The following is a 17,822-nucleotide window of genomic DNA, read 5'->3' on the forward strand; positions in this document are numbered from 1 at the left end:
TCTCTCATGTTCACTTTTAGATCATAATAGTGGTTCTTTGAATGTGGGTATGTAATGGTGGCTGAATATTTCGTCACTGACCTACTTTTAGAACCGTCTCTACAGCGATGAAGAAGTGAAAGCGCTACGAGCTCGATATAAATGTCATTACTTGTGATTTGCATTTATTTCCATTTTATTTATTTTTTTTTTACTGCACCTCATTCCTTCTCTTCTAGTTTACCTGCGTATTATATTTTGTATTAATCTCGTCATTATTTCATTGACATCGTCTTGAGAAATTAAAGCTGTGTTACGAAATTATTTCTCTTTATCTTCCCCGTCCGGAGGAGGCTCTCCATTGGGGTAGATTCTGTTTCCGCATTTGCTCTCCTTGTCTCTCTTTTTTTTTCCTTTGTCGTTCTCTCCTTTCTTCGACGCTTTGTTTCGGCATCCTCCAGTCCCCCTCTCCCCACCTCCTCCCACCAGGGCCACAGCTCTCCCCCTCCCGTCACCCTGGGTAGCTAGCAATCAGGAGGTAAACGAGATATCCAGATATGTCCTCCAATATGATCGACAGATTTCCCTCCGGTCGGAATCACGCCTTCATGAAGAACCTTCCCCCTCCCCCCTTCCCCCATTCCCCCTCCCCAAGAGAATAGGAGAAAGAAATAACCCTCGTCTTTCTTCTCCCGGCAGCGGGGAAGAAAGTGATTGTCCAGACAAGCTCATTAGACCGTCATTCTATCCTGATAATGGAGGTTGCTTTTCCCTCCTTTTCACAAACTCGCCGACGTGACTCCTTACATCGATTTCCCTTCGGGGGATTGAATCGGCAGTACGGTGCTGTACGCGAAGTAAGAGGCGGTTTCTGAATGGCTTATTTGTCATTAAGAGCAAAACTCTCAGGTTGGGTTTGTGTAGTGGGAGAACTTTGTCTCCCTCAAGTCCGAAACAGTCTCAAAGAGTCTAAAGGGAGCCTAGATATGGGGAACATTGCTATCTTACTGGGAGTGACAGGTAGAAATAAAAACATGTAACTGGCGTTGTCTTTGTCAATGGTATTGAACCCAGTTTTTATTTTTTATAGAAATCAGGTTCCAGATCCCTGGATCCTGGGAGAAGTGAAGGATGTTAGAACTTCCGCAGTACAGAACGAAAAGTGTATATTAACATAAGATCTCTACGGGATATTTTGTTTTATGATTTATTGAACCTTATTCCACACAGTATTCTAGCAAGAGATGTCTAGATGTGCACCAGTGGGTTCAGGGTTAAAAGTTGTTAAAAATAACGAGCAGAGGATACTTGAAAATAAGGCAAGAAAATGCTCTAGATGTGCACCAGTAGATTCAAGGTTAAAAGTTGTTAAAAATAGCCAGCAGAGGATACTTGAAAATAAGGCAAGAAAATGCCCAGAGTAGATACACCAGCTTAGAGTAAATTGATAAGACGACACAGATCATAATCACCAGGGAAGAAATAAGAAGGAAATGAATTGAGAGTTTCTACAGGTCAATGGAGCTTGCAGCACCAAAGAACTAATCCTTGGTGAGATATCAGACGTTCTTTTATCGGAATTTTGAAGTTTATGTATTTCATTGAAATGACTCGATTTGTCGAACTCATCCAGGCATGTAAGTTAAACCGTAGGTTGGTGTCTTGTGTCTCCTATTCATTTACCATCGAATTTTACCATGCGATGACTTTAAATCTTTCCCAGTTACTTAGCTTCAGTGTCTGAATGTTTGGGCCAAGTAGTCGTTGCAGAGACATACATGAGAAATCACGAAGTAAATTTTTTCTTCAAGATATTTACCACTTGTTATTGTGATTAAATTTGAACAAACAGTAAAGCAAACAGACATACCATTTGTTTATTGTAAATTGTTATAGGTCTGTTATTTATTTCTATTGATTTCGTAGTTATTCAGTTGAGACGTATAAACATTTCACAGTATGTATTAAGATGAACGAGAGTTGTGGCGTTCCTTTGTAAGCTCTTATCTTATGTGAATGGGAAAGGCGGTCAGAGGAGCAACGCTACATCGCCCCCATTTTCTGACCGAGTGAATAAAAAAGGATGATGCCCAAGGGGAGGCGTCACTTGAATGTTTTTTTTTTGTTCCAAAGGAAAAAAAATGCTATATCAATTTTTATATCAATATCTTCCAGCCTCATTTTCGATAATGTCAAAGTATTTGGAAGACTTCTAAATGAAATGGCCCGCTGACTCGGTGACAAACTGGGCCAATATTATCGAGATGATGAGACAGGGACCCTTGATCCTTCTACCGAGGCTATTCTGACGGGCCCTATTTCGTAGCCGTCGTCCCGTAATTGAAGGAGGAAGATCGGATAGAGTAGAAACCGACGAAACCTCCGAAGGGGACTCCCAGAAGGGACCTCCGAAGGGGATCTCTGAAAGGGGATTTCCGAAGGGGGATCTCGGAGGACCTCGAAGCAAGCTTCGAGAGGCCATCCTGAAGGGAATTCGAGGGAACTCCGGTATCTCGAAAGAGACCTCCGAAGGGTGCCTACTATGGGGACCGCAGGTTCAGGTCAGGGATAAGATGGTTTCCTTCCTCCTGGATCGTATCGAACTGATGAAATTAAAGGATAAATTATTAATGTATGAATAACAGTGGAGAAATTATTGAGTCTTCTATTCGAAGTCGTTTGACATGGAAAACTATTTGCTTGTAATGGTTTTTATTGTATTATTTTTCTGTTTATCCCTTTGCTTTTATTGGTTAGAAGGGGTTTTGATATGAAATCATTAAAGAAATTACTTTCTTGTATTTGTTTTGATCATTTTTTCATAGTAGTATAGACAAACAAGCTATATTCTCTTTCTCTGTTTTATATAATATATATATATATATATATATATTATATATATATAGAATGTGCGTGTGTAAAATTTTTGTCTTCTTAGGCTGGATGGATTCCGATGTTATTATACAGGGCATGCGCACGGTCCACACGCACACACTCACAAACATATATATATATATATATATATATATATATATATATATATATATATATATATATATATATACTCTATATATATATATATATATATATATTTGTACACACACCTATATATATATATATGTGTGTGTGTGTGTGTGCGATGCGTGCACTTGCACCTGTGTTTTACGTGTCTGATATATTTGAGGAGTAAAAGAAAATTATACTATCCAGTATAGAAAATGTTCCGTATAAACTAAGAAATGGTTAAATATGCGTTTGAAATATAAATAGAATAATTTACGTAATAGCTGTGCAAGCAACAATCTCCGAGTAGCATATGTAAACAGTCGTATAGAAAGCCTCCACCGAACTCCAGCTGGTACATTTTTAAAAATCATATCTAAACATGGGACCATCCTCGCTGGAATTTCAATTCAGATTCATTGCATCCCTGGAAATGCTACGCTAAAGTCTGATCTGAATTCACTGTGCGTCTGCCCTACTTCTCATGCTGTCTCCTGCTCATTCTTTGGATGGGGGACGGGAGACCCCCCCCCCTCCTTTCAATGCGGGTGGCGATGTTTCTTTCGTAAAAGGGAGAGGGGGAAGAGAGAACATGTGGTCTCACGCCTCTCTATCTTGTCCGTCAGTTTCTTTTTGTTTTATATTTCCATTTGTTCTCTTTACGCTAATGTGTGTGATTTTGGGTGGTTGACATTTCGCTAAAGTTGGCTGGGTTTATATGTGGATGGTTGATATTTCGCCAAATATAGCCCGGTTTATATATGGATGGTTGATATTTTGCTAAATTTTGTGGAGTTTATAGATGGATGGTTGAAACTTCGCTAAATATATCCAGGTTTATATATGGATGGTTGATATTTTGCTAAATTTTTGGAGTTTATAGTTGGATGGTTGAAATTTCGCTAAATATATCCGGGTTTATATATGGATGGTTGGTATTTTGCTAAATTTTTGGAGTTTATAAATGGATGGCTGAAATTTCATAAATGTATCCTGGATTATATATGGATGGTTGATATTTTGCTAAATTTTGTGGAGTTTATAAATGGATGGTTCAAATTTCGCTAAATATAGCGGGATTCATATATGGATGGTTGAAATTTCGCAAAATATATCGAGGTTTATATATGGATGGTTGACGTTTCGCTAAATATAGCGGGGTTCATATATGGATGGTTGAAATTTCGCTAAATATAGCGGAGTTTATATATATGGATGTTGACATTTCGCTAAATATAGCGGGGTTTATAAATGGATTGTTGAAATTTCGCTAAATAAAGCGGAGTTTATTTGTATGAATGGTTAGCATTTCGCTAAATATAGCGGTGTTTATATATAGATAGCTGACATTTCGCTAAATATAGCGGGGTTTATTTATGTGTGATTGACATTTCTCTAAACAAAGCGGAGTTTATTTGTTAGCGCTTTTCTCCGAATTTATGTGACTCCGCAGTAAGAAGTAAACACAGAAAATGTGGCATCGACTGATTCCTCTTAATTTATGGTAATAGCTCATTTTTATTCGAGAGTGGCTTGGCGCATTTGACCAGAATTAACCACGATTCGGGATTATTGCCTGGCCTAATTTTAAGCGATGGATCTGTCACTGTCGGTACGCTGTGAGATTTTATATCGAATTTATTCTCCACAAAATGTACCCAAGATTATAAAATCAAAGAGCTGCAGAAACCTCAGAGTACTAAGAAATTATATTTTGTTTAATAATTTATACTTCTAATTGCCCGTTCATTCTGTCATTGGTGATCATTTTGAGAAGTACATATTATGTTGAATACGTACATTATTTTTATCTCTGCACATTGATTCGTTTTCTGAAAGAAGAATTCATTTTTCTTTATTGATTTAGTTATTGCTCATTTTGTTTTTTTGTTTTGTTTTGTTTTGTTTGTACCTTCCACTCGTTTTTATTTTCTTTTAGGTGGGTGTAAACATGTTGAGTTACCCGCCTTCTCAACTTTATAAAAGAAAATAGCCGGATACAAATTTTCATGCCAGGTTAACTATTATCATTGTTGTTGTTATTAATAAGTTTTACTAGACTTATTAGTATGTGCGAAACTGTTCGAGGTATTTGCGTGTAGTGTCATTTGCCACGTCAGTATTCATCTCAAAACATAATTGGGTAATACGAGAAAGATTTTGCGAGTGTTTAGTTTTAGTGCGCTCTTCCAACCCAGGTGTAAAGGAAACTATACAACAATGAGGCCCTTAGTGGGGTAGTGCAGTCAGTGCACCTCATGGGGTACACTGTAGGCACTACTCAAGGTACTTTGCAGCGTCCCTTCGGCCCCTAGCTGCCATCCCTTTCGTACATTTTATTGTACCTCCATTCATATTCTTTCTTCCATCTTACTCCTCACCCTCTTCTAACAGTTGTTTCGTAGTGCAACTGCGAGGTTTTCCTCCTGTTACACCTGGAAAACGTTTTTACTTTCAGTTTCCCTTTCAGCGCTGAACGACCTCATAGGTTCCAGCGCTTGGCGTTTGACCTAGAGTGCATATGCAACACAGAGATAGTTATCAACGCCTCCACCAATATCATCTCCTATGAAGCGCATATTTGTATCTCGTGAACCGTTTAGTGTCAGGATTTGCTATATATTTTACATGCTGAGAAAAGACGAAGCCTCCATATCTGGTCAGATATGAAAAATCCATATAATAATGGGTAAGATGATTTCGATGGCGACAAATCGGTAATACTCAACTCTCGGTAAATTTAGTTATTCAAATCCGTTCATCCCTTTTCGAGATGTTTTTGTCAGCGAGTAGACACTCTTTAAAACATGCCTCCCAGAACCGGCGTGGGTATCCAAAAAATGAAGGATGCGAAAACTGAGGACTCATCCTAAAGGAGGCGGTAGACCTGTTTCGTGAAAAATGGAAGATTATAGAAACAACTGAGCGCAAAAGTAGGTAAAAAAATTATAGAGAATTTCTTATATATATATATATATATATATATATATATATATATATATATATATATATATATATATATATATATATATATATATATATATACTTACAGTACTTTCTACATGCCGTATTTTTGGAGTTCAGGTAACACTGTCTTGCCTAGTAAGCTTCTTCAGTTATGTTTACGAACTTGTAAACTTTGTATTTACTCTATATACATACACACACACACACACACACACACACACACACACACACACATATATATATATATATATATATATATATATATATATATATATATATATATATATATTATATATACACATATACATACATACACATACATAACATCTTTGTAATCGGTAGTTAGCTGGAACTTACACGCAATCCTCGTAGCTTGTTTATTTAAAGGAACCCAATTGAGCAAATGTCCTCTATTAAAGCTTATGGAGCATGGCCCTGCAAAACTCAAAACGGTTGGCTGAGTTTGAAATGTATTTTCTGGTCATTACTCATCACTCATCATAAAAAACCCATTTCTCAAAGGGGGAAAATTCTTTCGTTGAGTTTATTCAGAAAAAATGCTACATTACTCATCTCTCATTATTATTTTCTTTTTAGGACCAGTGGCATGACTAATCCATCATTTTTGATGTTTTACGAAAGAGCAGTTTTTAGAGAATACTGCTAAATTAATGGCCCCTCGCGTGCATAATTTTTTGAACACGTAAACATCATTAAAATTTCGGAAAACAAAAAATGATTTTACGCTTCTGGAATGGATCGGATAGTAAGAGCAAATATTCCCCGGGGGGGTGGGGGGTAGCGCAGTCAGTGCACCTCACGCGGTGTACTGTAGGCTTTACTTAAGGGTCTTTGCAACGTCCCTTAGCCCCTAGCTGCAACCCCTGTCATTCCTTTTTCTGTACTTCCGTTCATATTCTCTTTCGTCCATCTTGCTGTCCACCCTCTGGTAATAATTGTAAAATAGTGCAATTGCGAGGTTTTCCTCCTGTTACACCTTTCAAACCAATTTACTCTTAGTTTTCCTTTCAGCTTTTAAACGGCCTCACAGGTCCCAGCGCTTGGCCTTTGGCCTAAATTTTGTATTCAGAACAAATTGAAGAAAACTATACATCCTTATCAGGCGTGATTTATAAACGCGTAAAGTAAATATGAATTCAGCACGTGAAATAAAACGTAGCGTTCGTATATTTTTTCTTTTCCTCTCATTTATGAGGATCGATGGCAAGAAACTGAAGCAATAAGACCGATACACAAAAATTGGGAGCCTCTTGACCCGCAGAAAAAAAAAGAGAAAGTTATAAGGTTTCCACTGAAATGAATGAGACTGTTCTATTTTGCACGGTGCCTCGGCGGTGGTGTTGTATAACTCTCTCTCTCTCTCTCTCTCTCTCTCTCTCTCTCTCTCTCTCTCTCTCTCTCTCTCTCTCTGTCATTTTCAAGTTTGTTTAATGTGGGAATTAAAGCTTCCCCCAAAACATTCCCAAAATCTCTCTCTCTCTCTCTCTCTCTCTCTTTTGTTTTTTAGTCTTCTATATTTTGAAAATGAAACCCATCCCCAAAACTATTATCTCTCTCTCTCTCTCTCTCTCTCTCTCTCTCTCTCTCTCTCTCTCTCTCTCTCTCTCTCGTTTTTTTTAGCTTATTTAATTTGAGGCCTATTCAATTAGAATCAGTGCCTCTATCAAAGCATTAACTCTCTCTCTCTCTCTCTCTCTCTCTCTCTCTCTCTCTCTCTCTCTCTCTCTCTCTCTCTCTCCTTTTAAGCTTATTAAATTCAAGAATGAAAGAATTCCCAAAACAGTGAAATCACATCCATTACCTCCGGTAATACCAAATTGCACATGGTCGCCATCGTCATTATCATAACACCATTATCCTCACCGTCATCATCATTATCTTCATCTTTTTCTTCATCTTCGTTGTGGTCTTTCCTTTCTTTCCCTTTTGCGTACCCTTGTTTCACCCCCTCCCTATCCCCACCCTGCGCCCACCTCACCCTCCCACCCACCTCTCATCTGCCCTTCCAGAGTCAGCCAATTTCATGGGCTGGAAACTTCTCAATTTCCTGGTCCTTTTCATTGCAATTTTCCACCCAATACAAACACTGTAGACGCACACAAAACAGCCCAAAGAGACACAGGGGAGCGCGCGAGCGCCCCCTGGCATGTGGCGCTCGTTACCTCGTGACGTTTAGCGAGCGAGATTAGAAGCGAAATGTCGGCGGGTTTTGTCTTATTTACTAAAGGAATGAGGCATTATAGTATCTCATTTTGTGCATCTGTGAGCTGATGCTTGGATTTAAAATTATGAAGTACATTGTGTGTATGTGTGTGTGTGTTTGTTTGTTTGTGTTTGAGAGTTCGAACGCTTGTGGCCGTTAGAGCCGCCATGGCTGGGTGGCACAGCTCTTGGGTCACGTTTCCAAGGTTAGTGGTTCTCGCCCGGGCTGCAGCTCACCAGTTGACCTACTGTAAATGGACGTCTACATGTTTCTGTTAAGAAAAGGGCAAGAGGCTGGCAACCTCATCCCTTGAGACTTGCAGAAAAACAGGAAAGCTGTACCCTTCTGGTGCCAATCCGGTAAAAAAAATACATATACAAATTTTCTGTGTGCATTTAATTCCAGAAGCACATGGCTGTTTTCCCCGCTCTTTATCCCTTTGTGTTCACCGTATGATCTAGGTCCATTAAGAAGGTTTTGTTAATTAGTAAGTTGAAAGAATAAACTATATTTTCGATTTTCTAGATTAGAAAACGGGCCATGTGAAGAACGCTATGGGAATTACATCTGTCTACTCAGTAAGGTGTGGGTGGTTCGTAGTTGGAAGTAGTAAGTAAGTTCCTTTACCGGATCATCCATTTGAATTTAAGTGGTTCTTCCCCTCAGGGGGTTAATGTCGTCAGTGCACCTCATGCAGTGCATTGTAGGCATTACTTAAGGTTCTTTCCAGCGTGCCTTCGGCCCCTAGCTGCAGCCCCTTTCGTTCCTTTTACTGTACCTCCTTTCATGTTCTCTTTCGTCCATCTTTCCACCCTCTCGTAACAATTGATTCGTAGTGCAACTGCGAGGTTTTCCTCCTGTTACACCTTTCAAACCTTTTACTGTCAATTTTCGTATCAGCGCTGAATGACCTCATAGGTCCCAGTGCTTGGCCTTTGGCCTAAATTCTATATTCAATTGAAGTGGGTCTTTTCGACAGTGATTGATATTTGATGAATTATGAAATTTGACACGGAGTTGTTCCATTAATTCTGGTTATATGACGTGCATAATTTTGCGTAGACACTTGCAATGTCAAATTAAGCAAAGCGTTGCTATTAACTGCATGTTGTCCTTGGATAATGTATATATAGTTGATTGTCTTACTGGCACTTCGTCAAAATCTATGATAGATTTCTGAGCTTTCTTGGTATACAGAGGTATAATTAAACTAACCGTAAATGTCGTATTTATCTGATATTTCTCAGAGCAAGCGAATTTTTATATTAGTTTCAATTTGAGATATGTTATTTATGATTGAATTCGCAAGCTCTTATATAAAGAAAGACCAGTTTTTATGTTTCTCTGTAATTCTTCATTTGCCTCAAATACTTGGCAACATCTTCGCCTGTAGCTCTGACTCTAGACTAATAGTAACAGGAACTTGCATCATTATTACTACCATCTCATTATCATCGTCATCATCATCTTCGTCATCAACAATGCAAGTTATATATTGTGGGAGATCATAACTCAAAAGATATTATGAAACCGGAGATGGTTTGTTAAATATAAAAAAATAGAACAGTCCAACAGTCCTTCCCTCATTTATCAGATTTCAGTAAAAAACTCTTCCATGGCACTTAGTTTATATATATATATATATGTATGTGTATATATATATATATATATATATATATATATATATATATATATATATATACTATATATATATATATATATATATATATAATATACATATATGTGTGTGTGTATTTATCATATTTTAATATTATCGAATGGCAAATCGCAATTGGATTTGAACACGAACACAACAGGGAGATAAATAAGGATTACGGTTATTAATCATATTTTTTATCTACACCAGCCGCAAGTTGAATAAAGAAAGGAAATTTACGAAAGCGCTTTCTTGTGTTTTTCTTCTTTACCTTCTGCGTATAGCATCCAAGCACGAAAACTCCATGGGAAGTTTTTTTATATCTTTTGTTCGTTGTTGAAGATGCTTCAGAGAAGTTTAGCGCTTGAATACACGAGAGCGTTTGGAAGGTTCATCCTTCTACTTTGTTGTTATTTTTATTATATATATATATATATATATATATATATATATATATATATATATATATATATATTTATCTGAACTCAGTGATATCTTTCTGTTTACATCTTCACAATATGAATGGCGTGTTTCTATTCTCATGCTCTAGTTACCCACATTTTAAATGACATGAATCTCTCTCTCTCTCTCTCTCTCTCTCTCTCTCTCTCTCTCTCTCCTGGTGTGTAAGTTTAATTGCCTACAGTGGCAAATCTCGCCGTTTTTGCTTAATAATTTCTTGATTCTAACAAATTTGGCCATTTTTTTCATCTGTCTCGTAAGATGTCACATTTCTTATTTGGTTAATTTAATTTTGCTCTAATTTTTTGTGTTTGAATTTATTCTTTTAGAAATATCTTCCATGTTTTTCCAGTGGAGTAGATCTTGCTGGAATAATACGCATAAAGTAGGAGTTATTTACTTACGAAAACACCCTAGGTAGTAATTTATAGTATTGATTAAGAGGAAGTAAGCTAAATGTTTTAAGGTGAATTAGGTGCGTATGATAGAAGACATGCTTAATTGATGGATAGGCGGATAAAGTATTTTTTAGTCAGCCCTTATTGCTTTATCCTATGGATTAATAGAAAATTGAAGGACATTGTAAGATGAAATAAGTCAAGCAAAATGTACTATAATTTTAACCAGGGGATGGAAAGATACAGAACAAACACATCATATTAGATAACATTACTGTATTCACGCAATGTGAATGTTATGTCTCGGAATGAAGTATTATGTAAGCCGAGTTACTATCCTAATGTCATAATGAAGCTCGTCAGCCGTCTTAGCTTTTGAAGGGAAAGATGGAAAACCTCTGACAACACGGAAGAGAGAGAGAGAGAGAGAGAGAGAGAGAGAGAGTTCTGATTTAGCTGACGTCGAGGTTTCTGTTGAAGCGTTAAATGAAGTATCCGACATTGACAAAGCTGCTCCGAAAATTGGATAAATTTTTTTTTTCCCTTTTTATGATAATGAATATAGAGGGAGCTACTTTGCATGAGTAGTTCAGAGGAGTCTGTTAGAAACTGATTAGTTTATCGATTGGAAGTTTTAAGGTGTCTGAATGAACAAAATGATTGTATCTCTCTCTTGATGCTTAAGTAGGTCGGACTGCCAACTTTGCACTCTCTCTCTTGATCTCTCTCTCTCTCTCTCTCTCTCTCTCTCTCTCTCTCTCTCTCTCTCTCTCAAACTAAGTTTTATAATCTGTTTAAAACTAATTCCCCCTCTCTCTCTCTCTCTCTCTCTCTCTCTCTCTCTCTCTCTCTCTCTCTCTCTCTCTCTCACGTCAATACTCTAATAGGTTTAAAAACCAAAATTTCCCATTCTCTCTCTCTCTCTCTCTCTCATGCTGATACTTTAATAGGTTTAAAAACCAAAAATTTCCACTCTCTCTCTCTCTCTCTCTGACGTGATGCTAAGTAGGTCAGGAATCCGTGCGTTCTCAATAAACTCTCTTCTTCCTATTTCCAGTAAAAGGAAAGCGTTCTGTGCTTTAAGATGTACTCATCTCTATGCTTTTCGGGTACAAGTGCTTGGAGACATTTAAGGTCAAGGTTATCACGAGGTGTAAGGTGGTTTTCTAAAGGAGAATAATGCTCAGGTTAGTCTATGTTTTGGAATTATTTTTCGGTAAAATACGCCTAAACCCCCCCCCCCCCCCGCCTGCAGACAACCACCATCACACCCTACCCCCACAAGGACCTGGGGCAACCTGAACGAATTGTAAGGTCTGTAAGGTAAGCTCAAGGGGTCATATACTCCCGTAGGGAGGTATCGCTCTCAGTGCACCTCACGTGGTGCACTTTAGGCATCACTTAACGATCTTTTCAGGGTCCCTTCGGCTTCTAGCTGCGACCCCTTTCATTCCATTTACTGTACTTCCGTACATATTCTCTCTCTCCCATCTGACTTTTCACCCTCTCTAGCTGTTTCCTAGTGCAACTGCGAGGTTTTCCTCCTGTTACACCTTACAGCCCTTCATATGGTGAATTTCCCTTTCATCCTTGAATGACCTCATAGGTCCCAGTGCTTGGCCTTAGGCGTAAAGTCTGTATTCTATTCTATTCTGATTTTGTATTGATTACTTTGATCGGATTTGTCGGTTCCTAAATTTGACGTCTTACAGTTTGCCAACACCACACGTAATGCAGTTCTATCTGTTAGGTTTTAAGGAAGGAGTCAATATTAAGATATCAGTTATAGCTTTCCTATAAGAATGCTGAAGGTTATGAAGTGCATCTACCCTGTGCGACGGATGCCAGTCACATCAATCTGTCGTTTCCTGTACATCAGTAATACCTGTGATGTAACTGAACATTTTATAAGCATTCTCTTCCAAATATCTGATGGCTGGTTGCGCAAAGACAGCGACTGAGGTCCTCGATTTGTTCTTAGACAGAACTGCAGTCTTGGAAATAATTAAACTCGAAACCAGGTTAGAGTTTCCATCCGTGGTAACGACCTGCAGCTTCTGATAATCAAGCAGTTTTAACTTTATGCCAGAATCGGAAACCTGGAAACCAAGGGAATGCTGTAAATATGGTGTTGGGCATTTCTCTCTCTCTCTCTCTCTCTCTCTCTCTCTCTCTAGTTCAAAGTAAATCTCCCCCAGTTTTGCTAAACTGATTTTTGTTTTTTTTTTAGTTGTTGGGGGAATTTGAGAGGGAATGTCAGTATAACTTTCTTGCTGTATTTTTAACTGATTCCGTCACTTAAAAATACAGCAAGGAGGTTATGCTGACATTTCCTCTCCTCTCCCCCAACAAATAAAAACCAAAATCAGTGCTTAGCAAAACTGGGGAGATTTACCTTGAACTACAGAAAGAGAGAGAGAGAGAGAGAGAGAGAGTGCTTAACACCATATTTACAGCATTCCCTCAGTTTCCAGGTTTCCCGTTCTGGCATAAAGTTAAGCTGCTTGATTATCAGAAGCCTCAGATCGTTACCACGGATGGAAACTGTAACCTGTTTTCGAGGTGAATTATTTCCAAGACTGCAGATCTTTCTGAGAACAAATCGAGGAACTCAGTCGCTATCTTTGCGCAGCCAGCCCTCAGATATTTGGAAGAGAATCCTTGTAAAAGTGTTCCGTAAGACCCTTGCTTCGTTTTCTCAAGCATTCGTCTTGAATTATTGGCTATTATGCTCTTCATATCTACCAAAGTTTGGAGTCATATTTTCTTAAATCTTACATGCGACCACTTTTAAGTAAGTTAGATGTCGACAGCCCCCAATTAACTGAGAGCAATTCGCACGGAAATGGAATCATTTCTCTCGGGCGCAGATAGAGTATTAATTCCAGATTCAGTTGAAATGCAGAAGACCCATTCATGGTATCCTGTTTACTGAGAGAGAGAGAGAGACAGAGAGAGAGAGAGAGAAGAGAGAGAGAGAGAGAGAGAGAGAGAGAGAGAGAGAGCTTGTTTACTTTTGTGTTGTGGGAGAGAGAGAGGAGTCACCTGTTTCAGTGTGTGTGTGTGAGAGAGAGAGAAAGAGAGGATTAGTACCTGTGTTTACGTAGAGAGAGAGAGAAAGAGAGGATTTATCTTGTTTACGTGTGTGGTGAGAGAGAGAGGCGAGAGGGGTTTATGGTGTTTACATGCAGTGTGCATTAGAGAGAAGAGAGAGAGAGAGAGAGTCACCTTGTTTACGTAGTGTTTGTGTGTGTGTGTGTGTGAAAGAGAGAGAAGCGGGTTGGGGGTGGAGGAGGAATCAGAATGAAATATGTCCGGAACCGACTACCACTGCAAGTACTCACCGGGTGTCAGACAGCATTACCCTGTTTGCGAACAGACGAATCAACAAGAGCAGGAATGGACCGGCGTGCCAGAGCGATCACAATACGCCCGATCAACATCGCGACCGGCTGTAATTTCTGAAGCGAACGAACCAAACGATCGGGGTTGGGGCCGTGGGGTAGAGGCCCCCCCCCCTTCTATAATCGCAGCCTTCTCCCGGCTTGAGATTCTTAGCCATTGAATCTGATAATTGGGATCCATTCGTGTGTGATAATAACCCCAGCCAGAGTTCCTTCGTAAGAGGTGAAAGATGGTTATACACGAAAGCAAAATTGGGAGATAAGTTTTATTGAGAGAGATAATTAAAAGTACGTCGGAAGATGAGAGAAACTTCTCGAGAACGAAAATGGAGAGAATATTGGTAACCTATACTCTGGGTTCTTGCGCTGAGGGAAGTTTCAAGGATTTTCTCTTATTTTTGCTTTCAACACTGTTGTCTTGGACGCGATTCTCTCCGAGGTATGAATTATTATTATTATTATTATTATTATTATTATTATTATTATTATTATTATTATTATTATTATTATTACTATTATTATTATTATTATTATTGGTGAAGAAATCCACGGTGGTAAAATGCAAATATGCAATCGTTTAAATATATATATATATATATATATATATATATATATATATATATATATATATATATGTATATATATATATATATATGTGTATATACATATATATGTGTGTGTGTGAGTGTATGTACAGTATATTTCTAATATATGTTTACATTTACACTACTGTCGATTTCTTCACCATTTTAGTGACTAATTCTATTATTATTATTATTATTATTATTATTATTATTATTATTATTATTATTATTATTATTATATGACGACCACATTGTCTTTGAACTAAATTTCGGTAAAAAAGAGCTGTTTATTATTGTAAGACCGATTGAAGCTTGGCTTCTGAGAAAAGTACTGTAACAATGATAGTAAATAGTTAGAGAACAAGTTCAGGTTAGAAAATGAATGAAACTCTTGGAATTACATTATTGTTGTTACAAAAATGTAAAACATTAATTCTCAGTTTACAATTCTGCAGTACGTATTTGCTGTTAAAGATGCAGCAAGTATATTCTGTTGTTAGGGATGCAGCATGTATTTGCTATTGTCAGGGATGCAGCACGTATTTGCTATTGTTAGGGATGTAGCGCTTATTTCCAGTACTTAAGGATGCAGCATATATTTGGTATTGTTAGGATGCAGCACATATTTGCAGTTGTTAAAGATGCAGCACGTATTTCCTATTGTTAGGGATGCAGCACGTATTTGCTTTTAGTTAAGGATGCAGCAAGTATTTTCTGCTGTTAGGGATGCAGCAAGCATTTGTTGTTGTTAAGGGCAATGCAGCACGTATTTGCTATTGTTAGGGGTGCAGCACGTATTGGCTATTGTTAGGGATGCAGCACGTATTTGCTTTTAGTTAAGGATGCTGCAAGTATTTTCTGCTGTCAGGGATGCAGCAAATATTTGTTATTGTTAGGGATGCAGCACAAATTGGCAGTTCTTAAAGATGCAGCATATATTTGCAGCAGAGTATTTCGTGTCAATGATGCAGCACGTATTGTTATTGTTAGGGATGCAGCAAGTATTTGTTATTGTTAGGGATGCAGCACGTATTTGCAGTTGTTAAGGATGCAGCACATATTGTTATTGTTAGGGATGCAGCAAGTATTTGTTATTGTTAGGGATGCAGCACGTATTTGCAGTTGTTAAGGATACAGCACGTATTATTGTTAGGATGCAGCACGCATTTGCTGTTATTAAGGATATATAAGAGAATCTCAAACTAAGCAGACTTAAATCTTTTCTTAGACCTCTTTTCTTCTGCGGCGTTTATTGGTTTCTTGGTGTGGATTCTCATCAATTGTCAAAATAACTTTCGATTATGGCTCTCTTCTTGATTCACTTTCTGGCCCCGTGCCAAAATGAATGCAAATCAGATCTCTCTCTCTCTCTCTCTCTCTCTCTCTCTCTCTCTCTCTCTCTCTCTCTCTCTCTCTCTCTCTCAGCGCAAGTGGTAGTGCTCGCGGTTCAAAACCTAGTAGATCTATGTTCGCTCCCAGGGGAGGAAGGGATACTGGAGCCTTTCCTGTATGTATGTATGTATGTATATATATATGGGTGATTGTGTGTGTATGTATGTATGTATGATCAGTACTCGGTCGAAATTCGTATTATTATTATTATTATTAAAATATCGTGAGTGGCTCATAGAGATAATTTATTCACGTACCTAGGAAAGCCATTCGTCAGAAATGTCCTCTCTCTCTCTCTCTCTCTCTCTCTCTCTCTCTCTCTCTCTCTCTCTCTCTCTCTCTCTCTCTCTCTCTCTCTCTCTGATATTGGTTGTGATGAATAAGAATTAAAAGATCTGTAATCGCAATGATTTATGTTAATCACTTTTAGGCCAAACGATATACATGCTTATTTTCAAGGCTGTCTGGTTATTTTGTGTATCCTGATGAAGACTCAACGTGATAAAATATGTACATTCTTTCTAAATACATTTTTTCCCTTCTCCAGGCTCCGGTCAAAGGAAAATGCATATTCTGCACAATTCAGAAACTCCAGTCACGACTTACGCTGTGTTAGATACAGGCACAAAGCAGGTTAGTACAACGATGGATCTTTTTTGCTTATATGGATCTGTGTTTGAGAGAGAGAGAGAGAGAGAGAGAGAGAGAGAGAGAGAGAGAGAGAGAGAGAGAGAGAGAGAGAGAGAGAGGAATGTGGCTTTGAATATTGGATTCTTTATGTACTCGGTTATATATACATATATATATATATATATATATATATATATATATATATATATATATATATATATATATATATATATATTTCCTTTCTTTTGTTGTAGGAAAAATCTTTTGCGCCATTTAACTGTCAAAATAAGAATTTCTTCGCAAGCATCATGATTTTTTTTTTTAATATTTCCTTTCTATTATTGCGGGCAAATTCCTATACGGCATGCGAATGAGTAAAAATAAGAATTACCATTGCAGTTATAATAAAATGCATAGCATTTAATACCAGTTGATCGAATCATTAGGTTCTACAACAACAAAATCAATTTAATTAAAAAAAAAAAGAATAGTTGTTTTATTAATATCTTCCCGATCACGTGAGCTGCATTCTCCCGGCTCGCAACTGAGGTTAATTAGAAGTTTGGCCGTAAATATTTTCAAGAAAATAACGTTGCTAGTTGACGTGTAGAAAGAAACCGACCGTTTTATTACTGTTTTAAGCTGACCGTAAGTCTTGGTGATATTGTCGTAAAATTTAGAGTACGATTTAATTAGATTTTTTTTTTTATATATTTCAACTCTTGGCAGTGATTGAAACCAACAGAGAATTAATAATAATAATAATAATAATAATAATAATAATAATAATATTCTTTATTGCAGCTCAGGGCCATATACATGGAATATACAAATGCAATACACACAAACTAAGTATATAAGATAACATGATATATAAAAATAATAATCGGCAGTATTCACACAATTGCTGAAGAAGTAGAGAAAATAGAATTCATAATAATGGTAATGACAGTAATCATATGGAGAACAATAGTAATAAAAAGATATTAAAAATGATAGCAATTAAAAATACAGATTGCAGACGATTAATTTCCAGCTAGGGACCTTGGGTGGTTACATCTAGTAGTGGCGGCAGTCAGCAGCAGTAGTTGTAGTGGTGGCAGTTCGCTGTTATTATCATAC

The 17,822-nt window shown here is 37.6% G+C and overlaps 1 protein-coding gene across 3 annotated transcripts in view; it reads left to right on the forward strand.

Annotated features, from left to right (window-relative positions):
• The window catches only part of MED20 (Mediator complex subunit 20), a 176,312-nt gene that overhangs the window by 105,776 nt on the left and 52,714 nt on the right, over window positions 1-17,822 (forward strand). For all 3 annotated transcript variants that reach the window (XM_067107801.1, XM_067107800.1, XM_067107803.1), the window contains exon 3: window positions 16,618-16,703. In XM_067107801.1, the coding sequence (XP_066963902.1) occupies window positions 16,618-16,703 (86 nt within the window). The remainder of the gene's footprint in view (window positions 1-16,617; window positions 16,704-17,822) is intronic.

This window comes from Macrobrachium rosenbergii, chromosome 8, assembly GCF_040412425.1.
Source record: "Macrobrachium rosenbergii isolate ZJJX-2024 chromosome 8, ASM4041242v1, whole genome shotgun sequence".
NCBI classification, from domain to species: domain Eukaryota; kingdom Metazoa; phylum Arthropoda; class Malacostraca; order Decapoda; family Palaemonidae; genus Macrobrachium; species Macrobrachium rosenbergii.